General features: G+C 33.1%; 1 protein-coding gene across 3 annotated transcripts; it reads left to right on the forward strand.

Moving 5' to 3' along the window:
• On the forward strand, positions 1–16757 carry LOC148281766 (potassium/sodium hyperpolarization-activated cyclic nucleotide-gated channel 2-like). Of its 3 annotated transcripts, XM_088226153.1 has the most exons (6): positions 1–714; positions 4445–4652; positions 8072–8163; positions 13688–13873; positions 14800–14989; positions 16341–16757. In XM_088226153.1, the coding sequence occupies exons 1-6, from the start codon at positions 46–48 to the stop codon at positions 16631–16633; spliced, it is 1638 nt and encodes a 545-aa protein (XP_088082279.1). In that variant the 5' UTR covers positions 1–45; the 3' UTR covers positions 16634–16757. The 3 variants fall into 3 exon arrangements, with proteins under 3 accessions (XP_088082279.1, XP_088082280.1, XP_088082281.1); XM_088226154.1 differs by lacking the exons at positions 4445–4652; positions 8072–8163; XM_088226155.1 differs by lacking the exons at positions 1–714; positions 4445–4652; positions 8072–8163; positions 13688–13873 and having other exon boundaries at positions 14807–14916.
• The last annotated feature ends 1630 nt before the right edge of the window (positions 16758–18387 follow it).

Raw genomic sequence — 18387 nt, forward strand, 5'->3', positions numbered from 1 at the left:
ACAGACAGTTGTTGGCGTTTATTGTTGCTTCTTTTGAAAGTAATTATGGACTTTAGTAGAACAAAGAAATATGAATACAATCCGTTTCAAAAATACGGACACGCATGCACAATTCAAGATGATCTTATCGACCCAGTGTTACTAGTTATATCTGAAGATGTAAAGTGTTCGCGAATGAGAAGGGCTTTTGGAAGATTTCGCACTGTTTCAGAAAATAACGTAATGGCGCAAAATCGGTTTCGTTCCCAGTTTGCAATTGAAAAGGAGCAATTCAAACATCTTTCCCACTATCCTTTTATGATACACCCCGCAAGTCAATTTCGTTCTTGGTGGGAAGGTTTCATGATAATTAATTATTTGTTCTGCTTAATTTTAACCCCGGTGTATTTTCTTTGCGGCGATTTCGAATCGAGTGGCATCTTGCCATTTATTATGGAATTTTTTTGTTTAGTTGACATAGCCGTTACCTTTTTCACCGGTTTGCAGAACAGAAGGGACTTTGAGGCCTGCTTGGATTTTTCTATCGTGGCTCGCAAATATTTAAGGGGGACGTTCTTCATTGACTTACTGTCATGGTTGCCCTTAGACTATGTAACTTTGGTTACTTTTGGACCTGATGCAGTATTTTGCGATGTGTTCCTTGTGTTGAAATTAATAAGGATTGTGAAATTATTAAAGTACGTGGACAACTTTGCCGAAAGGATGAATATACAGGTTGGTAGCTCAATTATAAATAATAATTATTGTTTATCATAATTTGCATAATATTTAAATATCTAATAGGCACAACATAAAATCTAAAAAAGTTGACATGGCACTTACAAAAATATTATGTTGCGCTTTTATAAAAAAACATTATTAAATAAAGGTAGGCCATATTTGGGTATGTGGTAAAGACAAGGGCCATTTTAGGCCATGCAGTGACCCTAATGCACACAGAGGTAGGGGATTTTCGAAAGGGGCCGTTTTAGAATTTCGAGGTCCCCATCAGGCCGAGGCAATGGGCTCGTTCCCCACGAGCCCTTATAGAAAAAATGGCCCTGGATAAGACGGGATAATAATCCAACTCAAGATATGTATTGTTTGTTGCGAAATCAGGAGACACATTTTTAAAATATTAATTTATAATTATTATCGCCTCACTACATATTATTTGATTTTGAGAACCCGTTAGGACTCTAGACATAAAGCGTCGTTTCATATAGACATTTCTGCATCAAATTATGCTAAATTCACCTATTCCAAGGTTGCAAAGTCTATACGTATATCATTGTAATTGTAGAGCAACGACGGATGTGCGAAAAGCCGTTCATGTAACCGCTCAAGTTTAAAGGGCGAGTAAGCCAATTTTATAGCCCCGCCACACTATGCTCATTGCGCTTCTCATGCTCATGCTCCTCGCGCTGCCGTCTTCTCGCCCGATGTTGCCCTCTACGCCCACACACTGCTCTAATCGCGACAGTCCGCACTTGTAATTTGTCTTTCTATACAATGGAATATAAAACTGTGACAGCGTGCGCGCTATGCATTTTTAGTTCAGCTAATTATATCAATGTATATTAATATGAAACGATGGAATATTTTTATGTTTAAAAAAAAAAAATCCTTTTTAAAATACTAAAAAATAAAAAAGTACCCTATAATCTTTAACAGAATATTTTCTTTTCTCTTTCTTATATTACACAAAAGTACTATACCTGTTTATTTATTATAGGAGCAAAAATTCATAAACATTTCTTGCATACCCACGAACATGCCATGCCTTTGTGGGATTTTCGTTTGCTATTTTTACTATTAATTTGTATTTCATTAATATGTATATCATTGCTATGTAAAAATGAAAAAAAAAAAACATTAAAAAAATGTCATAAAAAGAAATAAACATCATTCAAAAATGAAGTGCGTCTTGTGTGAGTGCTCGATGCGTACTGCGACAATGCGATTATGTGCCCACCCACTCGCGCTCATATTGCCGGTCCTTTGACTCGCGCTCAAAAAAATTGACCAATAGGGAGCGGTGGGCACGACGAGGAGCATGACGTGCGGCATGACGAGTAATGTTGCCACACTACGTCTCAGCCTCCTTTCCTCGCTACTTCCCATGCCACTCGTCGAATGTGTGGCAGGCCCATTACAAGAGAAGTGCTTTTAACTTTTCGATGACTTTTTTTAACTATCTTATGCAAAAATATAAAGCATGTTTATTTTTACACTTTATTCTAGGCATATTACTTGTCATTGAACATTACAAAATCTTTAAATAGATATGATAATCTGTGACAGGGGATTCTTAAAAAATGAATAATATGACTTTCCTAAAAATAGATTATTCGCCCTTAATACAAAATACCGAAGTAACGTTTTTCTTCATTTATTTATTTACGGCCTAAGCCAATTACGAGTACAACAGTAAGATAAAGAAACATTCGAATATATTCGGCGGCCTCCGTGGTGTAGTGGTCAAGACGCTTGACTCATGCACGGAAGGTTTCGGGTTCGATTCCCGGTGAGAACACAAAATTTTTTATGTGATTTTTTTCAAGCCTGGTTGTTCTGTAATGTAATTCACCACTGTAATTAGGCCTCCTGGCCTGTTGTGGTCAAAAAAAAAAAAAAAAGATATATATATACAAAAAACTGAACAAAAAGAACATAAAACTATGTAGCAAAGACAAAAAGAACAATAAAATAATGGTCGGTAATATATTCATAAACACGATACACAAATAAGACTTCGAGATAAACCATGCCAATCCATCTTCATCCCACACTGTTATAGTTAAGATAGTAATAATAATTATTGTACAATTATGTAGTGTGATAATTTGTTTTCATGTAAAGAATTTTCGCTGTCAAGCCATATAAATTGGCTTGGTGAGCCCTGTAATAATTAAAAAATGTTTTTTTTTTAAAGTAATATTGTAAGTAAATAAATAATAAATAAAAATAAATAAGAGATCTACGAAAAGCCAAAAGACCTATCCCATAGAATTCCAAGTTGTGTCACAAATTGACTAATCTACAAATTCTGGACATTGGGGCATAAAAACAAAAGTTGCTCTTAAAAGACTTCATAAATAGCAGATTTTGACTTTTGGTGACGCGGTTGAGAACAATAAAAGATATTGATCGCAACAGATATGGGACATCACTTATAGCATTAAGTATTTTGAAAATGCACATAAATTCCATATTAACAGATTGGTCTATTTCAAAATATCCGAGCATCAATGCCATTTTTCTTGGTGTTAGAAAACCCGATACGGTCAACATCAGTCCTAAAGAATGGAGACCAAATTATAGAAGCATATTCTAGAAGGGGTCGATGTCATTTTTTTCAATGGTGAACATAAAACAGTAAAATCGAAATATATTCCGATTAGAAAATAATTCGGGTGTTGGCTTCTCAAAAATATAACGACGCCGACGATTCAATAAAAACAGGCACAGCCTTCTCACTAAAATGACTTTTTTTAGTGCAGAACTTAAAACCCTGATTTTTACGTTTGCTTAGCTCGTGACTGCGACCATCCAAGCATGGCTTTGCGACTCACTCGGGAGTCGCAAACCACGGGTTGAAAAACTTTGATCTGGGGAATAAGATCAGTAGCATTGACTTATTCAGAGAAGCTAAATCAAAACGTGAATTTATTTATTTATTTACAAACATAAGTTTACTGTACATTATTTGAGGCAAAAAGTCCTAACTCCATGGGACTAAAAGTCCTGTGTTGAAATAGGACGAGCAATTATATGACACAGACACATGAGTATATCATCACAATTATAGGATTAGAAACATAAAAAATATTTGAAAAAACATATATATGGTACATTAATATGGTAAACAGTAAACTCAAGCATTCGGAAAATCATCAAGGAGTTTCCTACTCAAACCCTCCCACTAAGGAAAATCCAGTCCTTAACTCCTTTCTTGAAAATATTTTTTGTCCTTGAGAGCTTAATACGTTCTTCCAAAATATTGAACACTCTCGGTGCGATAAATGAGAGATGTCTCTGAGCAAAAGTCGTACGGGTTTTGGGTATGACATAATTCATGCTCTGGGAAATCTCCTACAGTTGAGGAATTCGACTAGAATTCAACCCTACATTGATCGCGCCTCAATGTGCGACGGGAGTGGTCGCGCGGGATACAGATGCACACCATAAACTTCGAGATATCCTCCTGACACGTCCAAGCGTTTTCAGAGCACGACACACTCTAATTTGGGGAACCTCAATACTAGTTAGGTTAATTTGATAATGGAGTTTGTTTACAAAAAAAATATTTATAAATTCATATTTAGATACAAAATGTTTTTTCTTATTTCATATTCATTAAACCATGTTCGAATTTCGTCATCTAGTTAAAAACTATTGCAATTTTTGTAAACCCTCTATTCTTGTCATAAAATTTTATTAAATAAACTATGTTTATTTCTAGTTGGTGAAATTACGCCTGACTAAGCTAACGATAGTTGTGGTTGTTTACATCACTTGGGTGACGTTTTTACAATTTATCGTTGCATATTTATTTGAAGGAACTTCTCTATCAAACGCTAAAAACGAAAACTCTTCCTGGATTACCTTTTTTGGTGTCAAAAATGCGACATCTAATTGGGATCGGTTCTTCGTTGCACTTTTTAGATCTAGTAAGTCTATATTTTTTTTAAATAAACGTGCGATCTTATGATTTGCCTACCTAAACATTTTTTTTTGTTTTTTACATGGTCACTTTGCCCAGCTAACAAGGGTACATACCTCGTTCCAAGCTAGACATTACATTTTAATATATTATAATAGTTAACAAATTAATATAGAGCACAGATAAACAAAATATAAACTTATTCGTATACACATTTTGATACCTATAACTACAGACATACACATATATACACACATATATATATATACACATGTACAGACACACACACGTACATACACCCATGCGCATACACATACACACATTCATAAAAAACATAGACAATTTATTTATGCGAAACTTCATGGTTGTCATCTATAAATATATATTTTTTAAATTATTCCTTATTTTTATACTTTATTTTCGACATCCAGTAAGAATCTCCAATCCGTGGCATGCATCAATTTTTCTGACTCCCTACGACCAATGTCATGAAAGAGCGAGGTCAACATCTTCCGTAACTTGACAACACTCCCGTCTTTCCACGATTCTGGCAAAAGGTTATGGACCTTTTGCCTACGAAATAGTGTTGTCTTGATGCCAAAACAGTGTTGACCCCTTCACTTAGTATCAGATCCCTATTAGAGTATTTTGTATTATGGTTGTGGTTGACGCTTGGGTAAATGTCTCTATTTATGTGTGTAACCACTACCGTTCTCAATATATACTGTTGAATAATATTCAGTACTCTGAATTCTTTGAAGAGCAAGTCACTTGGATAACGAAATGTTTTTTAAAAAATTACTTAAAATGAATTTAAATCAGCTGTTACTGACTGGAATCAAGTAGTGAGGCGGAGTTCGATCCAAATCAAACAATTAATTTTGTAATAGAAAATTTCGACTACTTCAAGGAAGAGCGCAGTAAGTACCTACCTAAGTCAATTTAGATTGTTTTTCTTGAACATTTAAAATTCAAATTTTGTATTCTATACTCACAGGCATAGAATTAAGAATAGTCCAGAAACCACATACGCACATCAAACAGAACGCGACTAAACTACTCATAAATGAGCAGGTTTACGTTTTGACCCATTAGTTTCTTTGTAGACGTCGCTCAGTACGCAACTCCTGATTTTAATCCAACTATGCCGTGTTGTGTCCTTTTAAAGTGTAGAAATACTGCTAGGATCTTAAAGAAACAGGATGGAATCACATGTGTGATTGGCAAATTAATGCGTATGTATCAAATGCATTACTTAAAAATTGAATTATTTTTTCATCTGTCAGATTGTCGAAGAAACAAAATGAGCATTTTGTTTGTTTTGCCAGGGTAGTAATTTTTTTTACCCTACTTTGCTCATCTAATGAGAGAACTAATGAAAATTGGATCTCGGATTAAACAACTCTGTGGTGGACATTTGACCGACATTATCTATAAACATCAAATATTATTCAACATGATATAAAAATATCCGTTTTATGTCAAATAAAACTTGTTTTATATTTTAAGTTTAAAGTTCATTAATTCAGTTACTTTAATTAAATGACCTTTTACTTATCTACTATATTTTGTCAATCAATATTTCCGCGTGCACAATACAATTTTAGAGAAATTAACATATAACTTTTTTTTTTACGTTACATTTGTGTTATAATTATATTTTTTCCCATCGTGCAACATTACGCGGCGACATCACGAATGCGCGCGGCGAAAGTGGAGCATAGTGGGGGAATTATTGGACACAGTCCGATGTATTCAAATATGATTCTACGCTATTTCTTGACTATTCTTAATTCTATGGTTTATTGTACGAATCGAATTTCAATCCGTGCTCGTTAACTATGATAAATTATGAGTCAATCGGGTAAATGCAAAGCATTATAGAAAGTTACGTTTACATTCGAACTTTCAAATAAAACGTATAATTAAACACTTTTCTGCTAAAATGCAATGTTCTGTAAAAAAAATAAGTCAATCCATCGATTACTTTCCGAAATTTGCGGCCGCAAATATACAGATCATAATTTTTTTATATTAGAGGATACATATTAATGTCCTAATATTAATTTATATCTAATTATTATTAAACTATGTATTGATAATTATCAACTTTTTATAACTATAAATATATATTTGATAATAAATAATTTAATCGGGTTGTGGTCCCGTGGCTAATATCGTGTAATCACGGATCAGAGGTCTGAGGTTCAATCCCCGCTCTAGCACAACTTGATTCGCATTATACAGAGTGTTCTTTCAACCCTGTCACATCCGAAACCCTGATGATCAATATGGGCAAGAAGACATATTAGCATATTAATGAAAATATTTGGAATGAAGAAAATTTAAAAAATAAAATATTTAAAAAACGAATGGTTGCTGATTTCTGCAGGAGAGAAGCGAGGGGGGAATGGCTGCGCTATTGACAGTGTATTAGATTTCCCCCTTGCCACTCTTCGTTTCTCCCCTGCAGAAGTAAGCAACCAGTTGTTTAATTTGATGTTTTATTTTTGTAAATTTTATTCGTTCTAAAAAATTATTTTAATGTGCCAATATGTCTTCTTGCTCATACTGATAATCGTAGCTTCGGATGTGACAGGGTTTAAAGAACACTTTGTATTAATGAGATATTGACAACTTGTTTAAAATGTCCCACAAAATTGAAATGATTTGCAAATCATAGGATTGCAAATATTTCTTTAACTCTCGTGTGGCTGTGGTATAACACTAGTCTACATAGGAAACGAGACTAAGTATATTTATCTTATTTATTTAAATAATGAAGTTGTATTTTTTGCAATTTTCAAGTGGACATTTTCACATCGGACTTGGAAAGTAAAATTCGTATAAACATGCTTGATTTGAATACAAAATATATTTATCCTTACTATGTGGAAAATAATTATTATACGAATGAAAGTGGTGCCAGTACCACAATAAATATTTTCTACTATATAAGAAAGAGCACGAGAATACAACTTAAAACAACGTGAAAGAGACAAAAACAAAAGAAGAAATTCCTTCAATCATTCGGTTATTGGCAGTAAGCGTGAGAGCACGTTAGTTATATGACCGGATTATTTGTAATAAATTTTATTGTATAAATTATAATATTTTTTTTATAAATTATGCAAAAGAAATTATTAAACAGTATGCATCTTTGTTTTTTTTTTTTAAATGCCCGAACTTCAGAATATTCTGTCTTTCGCTTAAGTTAACACGATGTTACCTCACGCGTATAAAGTAATTTTGTAGCACAGCCTTTAAGAGTTAAAACAAACGGTAGCTCTGGATTTGTAAAAATTAACCAAAATGACGCTTTCCTTTAACTTATCAACTGTCTATGAGAATTTATAGTATAAAATATTATAGAAATGCCAGAAATTATTTTTAATGAACCACTTACCGAGTGAACTTTGTTTTTAGCAATGCTGATAACTCTACAAGGACTTGGTGAAGAGTTTCCTCTAACTTTTACGGATCAGTTGTTCGCTATGTTTGTATGGACAACTTCTTTGGTAAGAATTTAAACTTTCAACTAAACTGGCTGTAAAACTCCGTTCGGCGATTATCTGACGCCATATAAATATTTCTCATAAAAGGGTCGCGTACGTATTGAAATATTGCTGTTGGGCGGATCAACGCATACGTGCATTGTCACACATTAATTTATCAAGCAATTTTAATTGAGCCGAAAATAGGGTCAGGTGGGAAACAACGTAACACGGAGTATACTATAACTGTGATAATATTATCTTTATTTTTCTTTATTGCGACACTTAGAGATTGCGAATTCAATATCCGCCATTTTACAATGGAGCAAATTTTATAACAGCATTCACGATTGTTACAGTAATTGCAAAATATTGTTTTTGCTGGCGTGAAGTAGTGATAAAAAAATTAAATTTCGTTTCTATTCTGAATAAGTTAAATCATCGGTAAGTTAACGCATTTCCAATTCAATCCATTATTTGTAAGCCCTTTATTAAATCAAACAAGCTTGCCGGTTATTCTAATCTTACTTTTTCAAATTGTAATCAAATCATTTTTATACTCCCTTGGGCCCTTGAGATCTGGGGTAGAGAGTAACAAGTAAGTGACTTCAGAAAACCAATTATTATAATTTTTATTTATTTATTATATATACGGCCTAAGTCAATTACAAAATTACATGACGATACATATATTCAAGAATCTGAATAAAAATAACATAAAATTATGTAACAAAGACAAACAAGGGCAATAAAATACAATATATTCATAAACACGATAAATATATAAGACTTGAACTAAACCATGCCAACATATCTTCATCCCAAACTGTTTTAGTGGCGAAGAGATCCACGAAAAGCCGGAAGATCTACCTCAAAGAATTCCAAGTTATGTGATGGATTGACCAATCTCCAATTGGACACTAGGCATAAAAACAAAAGTTACTCTTAAAAGATTTAATAAATAGCAGATGTTTATATTTGGTAACATGTTGGGAACGTGAAAAGAAATTGATTGCAACAGAGATGGAACGTCACTTATAGAATTAAGTATTTTGAAAATGCATGGCAAAGTCCATCTCAGATCTACGTTTCTCCAAAAAAGACAAATTAAGAGATTGCTCTTTTTCGAAATAGGCATAATTACCCACCCCTTTGCGATACTATTATAATTCTCAAGTGTTTGTTTTTTATTATTTTTTTTTGTAAAATTATGCTCAAGTAAAGGATAAACTTTTATTGATAAACTGTAAAAAAGTGTTCATTAAGTAAATGTAGATTTTTCTAAGATTTAATAAAACTTGGTGGCTAAGGCTGCGCGAGGACGGGCACTCTCATTTGGTTGGGATGTTTTGAGCCACCACCCGTGTTCCCCTGACTTAGCGCCTTCAGAATATCATTTTATTACCTCCCTAAAGACACATGGGTGGAGTTAAACTTTCAACCGACGAGCAGGTGCAAAAAGAGGTTCTGAAGTGGGGGAAGAAGCTGTCGGGAGAATTCGTCGAAGAGGGCATAAAGAAGCTTGTGCCACAGCTCACCACATGGATTGAACGAGATAGCAATAATGTTGAAAAATAGTCAACAAGTTTATCAACAATATTTAATTAGAAAATATCATCTAATGTTTTTCAAATTCACTTTTTCTAAAAAAAGATAAAAACCTAATACACTTACGTGGGAAACTCCTTGATGATTTTCCGAATATATGACTACCTTTTCTTTTTTTTACTGCTACCATCATGCCATTTTCTCGTAGAGGTAGGCAGAGAGAATCGACCGCCACACACGTCTATCCTGGCATGCATTTCTAGCTTCTTCCACATTCATACATCTTGTCATACATGTCCTTCGGTTCTGCCTGCTTTTGACTTGACCATACTTATGATTTTGGTTTATCTGATCATGCTACGTCTTCCTTGGTCGTCCTCGTCTCCCGTTACCGTTTATTTTTGCCATGTATACTTGTTTTACCATTCTTTTGTCGTCCATTCGTTTTACATGACCAAACCATCTCAGACACCCTTTCCTTATCTTATCAATTATACTTGACTCAGATTTACATTCTCGCCTGATTTCATCATTCGTAACCCTGTCATACATTGATTTCCCAGACATTCGTCTAAGAGATCGCATTTCAACCGCGTTCACTCGTTTTCATCCTTCCTCTGCCAGTTCCATGTTTCACTTCCATACATAAGTATTGGGACTAAAACTCTGTTGTTTGCCAGTTTGGCTTCGATCTACATATTTTTTTAACTCCAAATGTTTAAGTGTGCTGTTTATCATATTGATGTGCCATGTATTGATTTAAAAAAATATATCTTGTTTCTGATCCTGTATAATATTTGTGGTGATATTTTTATTTTATTTAGAAAACATACAGTCACACAAAATAAGTACTAAAAAAAACAATTTTTTAACATAAAAAGACCAATTAAGTTTTCATAAATGAAAAAGATATAAACATTAAATGTGACAAAAAATAAAAAATAAATAAGAATTTTAAGTGAGAAAAGGATAATTGTTGGCATTTGCGTTTTCCATGGAGGTAATAAATTAAAATAAATAAAAATACCGAATGTACACTCCGAGCCATCCACGCACACACATGAACGCACATATAAAACATACACAAAAATATGCATTACATGCGGCACATATACGTAGCATAAACCACTCAAGATGCACATTCAGCAACTATCCCAAATAATCGACCCCATGAAGAAATTTTCTGTACAAATGCAACGTGCAGTTAAAAATGTCTACATCAATACTGAGTCCGTTATATACTAGTATATCTGTGTTTGCCAATTATTCGTCCCAACTAAACACGGGACTTTTGGTCCCATGGAGTTGGAACTTTTGTCTCAAATAATGTGTAGACTGTTTATAAGTAAATAAATAAAAATAATATCTGAACATGCCTCGTATACGAGCCTACCTGATAGTATAAAGATACTTTCAATGTTCCGTGGAGGTAGAAAACAGGTAGTTCCAGGTTCTATGCACGGAGCAATAGCTAGTAATATGAGTAAGCTGTGGTGATTTTTACAACCAACAAATAGTTGAGGAGACGAAAGTTTATTATGATAATGATTTTACTATTTTTACTGACCTAAGTAAGATTTCCTGACTCTGCAGCGCAAATGAGATATTTGTTGCTGAATGACTTCCCCAGTGGGATGGTTTGTTGCGATATCGTATAGCGGGCCTTGGAGAATGACCGGGGAAAAGCCCAAACGTTAAACATAGATAAACTAACTGTATTACAAAATAAAGCCTTTAGAATCATTTTGAAAAAAAACAGATATACGAGGGTAAAGTCGATGGTAAATGAAATGAAATTATTAACATATAAACAAAGAATATTTTACAATACAATGATATTTGTTCATAAAATTATAAACTCTAATAAAAAAACAGAATTTTGGAAAAAAATTGATCGGAACCAGCATGAACACGATCACAATACTAGAGAAAAGAACAAAATTAGACTTCCATTTAGGAAAAAGGCAAAGTCACAAAATTCAATTTTATTTAAAGCAATTAAAAAGTATTACGAAATGGAAAAAAATATTTATGAATAAAAAAACATATCAAAATTTAAAATAATGGTCAAGACATATGTGATAAACAATTTATAAATTAAATATATTTTCAATGTTATTATTAGAACACACATAACAATATGTATGATATGTGTGCCCTACTTTAAGATTTAAATAAAAAAATAAATAATGAGCCGACTGGTTAAACACTGTTAGGAATCGCGGTTGTTGTAGCATTGCAGCCGGACACCAATGTGTTTTTGGTTTTAGCTCAGATAATTTTACATCACTTTTTAGTTTTACGGAACCCAACATTACATAATTCATAAAAATAAAATTATTAAATGGTTGGGCCGTAATGATAGTCGATCACCAAAAAAATGTACCACTTCTGTACTGGCAGACGAAGCAAAGGCAGACCAAAATCACATTTCACTTCATATTACATACATTATAATTGTTATTTTTATTGAAATTTCTCTAATATTTTTTTATTACTGCTAAAATCGCTTTAATTAAATTTTATCAACTACCTTTGCTTGAAAATCTTCTCCTTATATTGCTTTTTCAAATTTTAAAGATTACTTTCTATACCTGTTATCCTTTTTTTTTCTCTGCTGCATTGACATGTTTTTGTACTTTTAATCTACTTTTAATTACTCATATTGTAAATGTATATAAAATAAATATATTGCTGCTCTTACTATAATGTGTCATTATTTTTGAAGATGTTTTTAAATTGACATAAATGTATTGTCTTATTTTTCATTTGAATATTCATCTTATCGTTTCTCTGAATCCCTTGAAATATGTACGTATTTATATGTTTTATATTGTTGAAAATATTGTTTTTTTTTCATCTGAGCATGTTTTTCATTCATTTTTTAAATTCTTACCTTTAAATTACTTTTACAAAACTGTTTGGTTCATTTTTAATATTATTTCTATTTGTAAATACTAACTACAAACTTTTACATAACTTTTTTACTTTGATTTAAATTTTTCAACAACTTCCTGTTACGTTTTTTTTTCTTCTCTTTTTTGTACTTAATAAAAAAAATAGTTTATTTAAAACCTTAGTTACAATTATAATATAATAAAGAAATTTTACTGGTCCATTAGAGTTAAGTCTAACTGTGTAAAATATAAATCTGTGTAACCATACTCTATGTTTCCTGAATAAATGAAATAAAAAATATGCTGGCTGGATAATGCGGACATTAGTAAATGCTTTGTTGACTTTAGTTTACAATAAAACCGAATATGTGCATTGTGGTATTCCCGGGAACGAAAAAGTGGACGCGTTAGCAAAGGAGGCGGTCCACTCCGGGGATCCTGCCCATAGTAATTTACTACCACTAGGTGATCTCCTTGTTATGACGAAGGAGAAGCAACTTCGCACATGGCAAGAATATTGGGTAGCCTCCTCTCAAGCCAAGGGTAAACATCTTTTCAAACTGAAACCAAATGTATCAGAAAAGCCTTGGTTTTCCAAAGTGATTCTGAACAAGTTTGAAACATCCTCCATATGCAGAATGCGCATTGGGCACTGCTGCAATGGTTCTCCCCTGTTCAGAATCCATGTCCGGGACTCTGCCATTTGCGAATGTCAGCTAGATGAGGAAGATTTAAACCATATTTTTCTTGGATGCCCCATAAATGATTGTTATCCTGATTTCCTATCCGACCTCTCTGATATTAATATCCCATTCCCTATTCATATTCTAACTCTCCTGTCCCCACCCAATAAACGTGTATTTAAAATCTTATGTAAATATCTAGTGTAAAGTTGTAAATATGTATTATTATTATTTGTATATATTATATTTAATACTAACATACTAACTTGTACATATTATATAACTAAAACACGTGTATATATGTAAAAAACAAAAATACTCGACACTGGCCAGAACACCCGAATTGAGAAGTGAAAAGGCCAGGAAAAAAACGAAGAAGAAGAATATGTGCATAAAACAACGTTTGCTTTTAATTGACAGTCGCTGACTACTTACGTAATGGCCATTGCTGTGTCCATGGTGGTTGGTGTAAAATCGTCCAAGTCCCAATATCACCTGACCATACAACAGTTGAAGGCTTTTACGGAGAGAAAAGACCTGCCGAAATACCTTGAAAATAAATTACTGTGGTACTATGAGTTGCGTTATCACAAGTCATTCTTTTCGGTTTGTATGAGATTAACTTATAAAAAAAAATAGTTCATAATTATTAGCACGTGCACTGAATCGCAGATTCTCAATTACATCCTGTAATTATCTAAAGAATATTACTGTGTTCTTTTTTGTTAAAAGTGCTACATTTACTTCTTTAAATATTATATTTAACATTTTGCAACAGGGTATTTAGTCTTACCATTACATGAAGAGAAAAATAATTTTATGTAGTTGAGACTCTTCCGAGTTAAATTAAGTACTAGTAATCGCCTGCAGATGACTCTGCAATTTATTTTTACTTATATTTGACCAGATCTTATTACACAACGTTATTTTTGGTGAGTGTACTTGTACACACACAAATCTGGATTTTCTCCCAAGGGGAATGGGGAATGTTGTAGTACCTACTTAAAGTGGCCACTTAACCCAGCCAATGACAGGTCATAAGCCCTGTAAACGCTCGAATATCCATAATTCTGAATTTGAAAAAATTCTACCTCATCTCTGTAGGGATATAAATAAAAATATATACCTACTCCCCCTTGGGAGAAAATCCAGATTTGTGTGTGTACAAGTACACGTACCAAAAATAATGTTGTGTAATAAGATCTGGTCAAATATAAGTAAAAATAAATTGCAGAGTCATCTGCAGGCGATTACTAGTACTTAATTTAACTCGGAAGAGTCTTAACTACATAAAATAAAGTAATCTGCTAATTAAAATACTTAACTTCAATAGAAAAATAATTGTTTTGTATAATTTGCATACTACAGATATACTTAAAGGGGAAAACTTATTTCCACGACTATTATGTGTTTTGAAACATTTTTAATAAATAATCATACATTAATACATTATATATATCCCACTTGCAACATTGTAATACATTTGATAGTAAAAAAGTGGTATTTGATTAAAATTTTTTACTGTTTTTTAGGAGAGTGATATACTAGAGTCTGTTTCCGGAAGGTTACTTCAAGATGTGATAATGCATTCCTGCCGTAACGCCGTGGAAAATGTTCCTTTCCTAAAACATCTTCCTGACGATATGCTTGTGAGGATAGTCTCTTTACTCCACTCAGAGATATTTCTGCCTAATGAAGTGATCGTCAATGCTGATAGTAGTGGTAAAAAAGTATCTAAGCTAATTCAATTTAAAAGATTATATGAGATGTTTCTTCAGTAAATATAAGATCCTACTATCGGAAGTGATTTGCCAGTTAGCTGGACCAGAATAATAATCAATGTATGTCTGTCCCCTGAGAGTTTCGACTACGCTTAGGTACCCAAATACTTTAAAATACCTCAGATTCTTGATGTCTTGATATCGTTCTTCGGTTGTTCATGTCCGGATTGCGAGACGTTTACCTAACTTGGATGGAAGCACAGTAGTTGATTGAAGGTTCTTGGGAGGGGGCATAGGAATAAAGGAATGAAAGAAGAATTATTTGTGAATTTGTTTTACTAATTAAAAATAAAATTTTATCTATTATATCATCATCTTGGTGATGAAAAGACTCAAATGAAAATTAGCTATTCACTATTACAAAGAGATACTAGGTTATTTAAAAAGTGCATCCGAAGTTCAATATTTCTTAAAGATTTCATTAGTCTAGCCAAATTAATGTCGTTGTCGCAGCCGGATTGTCATTTTAGCTGGAATACGTATTGGCTAGCCACATTACAAAACGGCGCCATTACAAGTCCAAGGTAGCGTCACCATATGCCATAGTAAACATTCGGAATGCGTCCGCGCACTTAATTTTGTTTTTAACACAAAATTTGATACAGATTCTTTGATCCATTTTTTGGAATATGCAAACATCGAAGACGAGCCAAAACGCGTGGACGCGAAGTAGCTGTCAAAAATTAACTGAACATTAAAAATGCCCGAACTTTTTTTTTATTTTATTAGAGCTTTCTATCAAAACTTGATAACATCGGCCAAAAAAAGTTACAATAATAAACATAAGAACAACATAAACAGAAAGGAATAACAATATATATTTGCATGTGTTTGAAATACAAACAATGGACAACAAAAAATATAAGTACAAGAATAACATCAAAATATCAATTGTAATAGTAAACACATAACCAAACCAACAAAAATTTCAACAAAAGGGCCGAACTTAAAGGCATAGATTAGGGACATGAGTGCCAACATAAAGCCACAAAAAAATCGACTATCGAATATACGTAACCCGCGGAAATTCAAAATTTGCGATACTTTTTCGTATTCCTTAATTTATTTCGGCTGACTCAACGATAAGCTATAGCGTTTTGACTGGGTACAAATTGCAACCGATTGACCTTTTTGGTTATTTTTTCTGTTACTTGAGGCGTTGCATGTCACACGTTGTGGTCAAAAAATCTAACCTAACGCCTCCTCCAAAATATATCAACACAATAATTTAAAAAAAGATACTGTAGATCAGGTTTTTTCGCCACCATGATGACACTACGGTACGTTTCCAGGTGACTGCATGTATTTTATCCTGACCGGAACTGTAGCGGTGTACTCGTCCGGCGGCAAGGAGCTCTGCCACCTGCAGGACGGCGCCCACTTCGGGGAGGTGGCCATCCTGGGCGGAGCCAGGGGGCGCGCGGCCTCCGCGGTGGCGCTGCGCCCCTGCGAGCTGCTGCGCCTGGACGGTTCCGAGTTCTGCCGAGCGGCGGCCAGGCACCCCGAGCTCCTGGAGGGCATCATGAGGATCGCCGCCGACAGAGTAGAGCAGACCTTCGAAATTGATAGAATTGATAATGCATAGACGTTTAAAATGACGTTTTATTACCTGAAGTTTACTATTGTTTTCACTGATGATTGTTCCTCGCTTTAGTTGGTTTTAGTCCAACTGATCATTTTTAACGCAATTGATTTAAGTGTACAGAAGTTCTGGGAATGCCTTTATTTATAAAATTAAAATAAAATAAAAATATGTTTTTGAAATTGTTTAGGGGTTTTTTTTTTAAGGAGTTTTGTCTTCAGTTGTGGTCATTATTTATGCCTATTACGTAAAAAAAACTAACTTTAAATATCTATTCCTGCTGATTAAAATTTTTGGTCTGTTGGGCAAAGACGAACTGAAGCGACGTGTTATTAATGTTAACTTTTGAAAAGCATTAGAAAATCAAGGATACATAATTTGCTAAAAAAAAGGTTCGAAAACGCACATATTTAATTTAATTTAATATAATTTAATTTAATATATAAACGACTTACAATATTTAATTCTAACACTAAAAGTACTTATATAAAAATACAAAACAATTGAATATGGCTGAACTATACCAATAAGTAGAAACTCCTCAAGCAAAACAAAAAATAATATTGAATGAACTTGCAGACACGGAATTAAATAAGACCAAAAACAATAAAAGACATTCATATTAATAAATAAATCGAATTGCGATAATCTGTTACAGAAAAATGTATTTTATGAAAAAGTGTTTAGTCAGGATTTAATCATTATTTATACTAACAGTCAGATATAATAGTACATTTGAGCCAAGCTTGTTTAAAACGACAAGATCTGATTGAAATATATCTTATATTGTAAGTTGTGCTGAGACTAGTTTACTTGGGGCAAGTTGACCCAATTATTCAATAAGGATTAAGAATATGGGGACTAATACCCGTATGCAGAGACAAACCTTAAGTTGAGGAAAGTAAACTCTATTGTCTTCACCTTCAGGTTATTCTCTGCATTTGAAATTAGAATGTACTTTCCTCACCTTAAGTTTTGTCTCTGCATACGGGTATAAGTTTTAAATCTTATACGGATAGAGTCTTGAACTTACAGGTGCAAATTTTAAAAATTATCGTACCTGTAAAAATAAAGAATGAGGCAAAAGACAACAATAAAATATTATTTGATTTTGTTAACGTTTTGCCAATTAACAAACAGTGTCAATATAAGATAATGACAGATCACTTCCTCGATTGCAATTTTAATTCCAAAATAAACCACCAGATCATGACCCGACAAGTATTGGCACAGCAGCTGATGGTACCACGACAGAAAAACTACTATGGTGACAGAACAATGGGTAGTGTAGTACCAAAACTGTACAATTTAATACCAGCTGAAAATCGTGAAGAAAAAAACCTAATTTCATTTTAAAAAATAATCAAAAAATTATTAAACAGCAAGTGAAACTTAAGTGTATAAATATATTTTATTCTTCAATTATTATTAAACTATGTACTTACTTATAAATTTACAAAAAAAAAATTAATGTAACCCGCAGACAAGCTTCGGCTTTGCGGGAATAAAAATACAATTATGTATGTTACTTATTTGTTAAAATGAATAAAACTTTAAAAAAAAAAAAAAAAAACAATATGTATGTTATAAAATATTAGTATTAAATAATTTAATTGTAATCCCCAAAATTATAATCTATGCACACGTTAAGCAGACAGCGTTAAAATATTAGTAAATACCCAGACTTATATAATTCTATAATAAGGAGATTCAGTCTATTTTATCTTCACATTCGTTAGAAAGTGCTCTAATAAGGC

The sequence above is a fragment of the Micrasema longulum genome, unplaced genomic scaffold, assembly GCF_059751315.1.
Source record: "Micrasema longulum isolate JH-2025_06_02 unplaced genomic scaffold, ASM5975131v1 h1tg000411l, whole genome shotgun sequence".
In the NCBI taxonomy this organism is placed as follows: domain Eukaryota; kingdom Metazoa; phylum Arthropoda; class Insecta; order Trichoptera; family Brachycentridae; genus Micrasema; species Micrasema longulum.

Bases quoted from the DNA above. Each gene is read 5' to 3' on its own strand.
- LOC148281766 (XM_088226153.1), top strand. From the start codon at position 46: ATGGACTTTAGTAGAACAAAGAAATATGAATACAATCCGTTTCAAAAA. The intron at 4,653-8,071 runs GTAAGTCTATAT...CTTTGTTTTTAG, and splicing joins CGTTGCACTTTTTAGATCTA to CAATGCTGATAACTCTACAA. The intron at 13,874-14,799 runs GTTTGTATGAGA...ACTGTTTTTTAG, and splicing joins ATCACAAGTCATTCTTTTCG to GAGAGTGATATACTAGAGTC.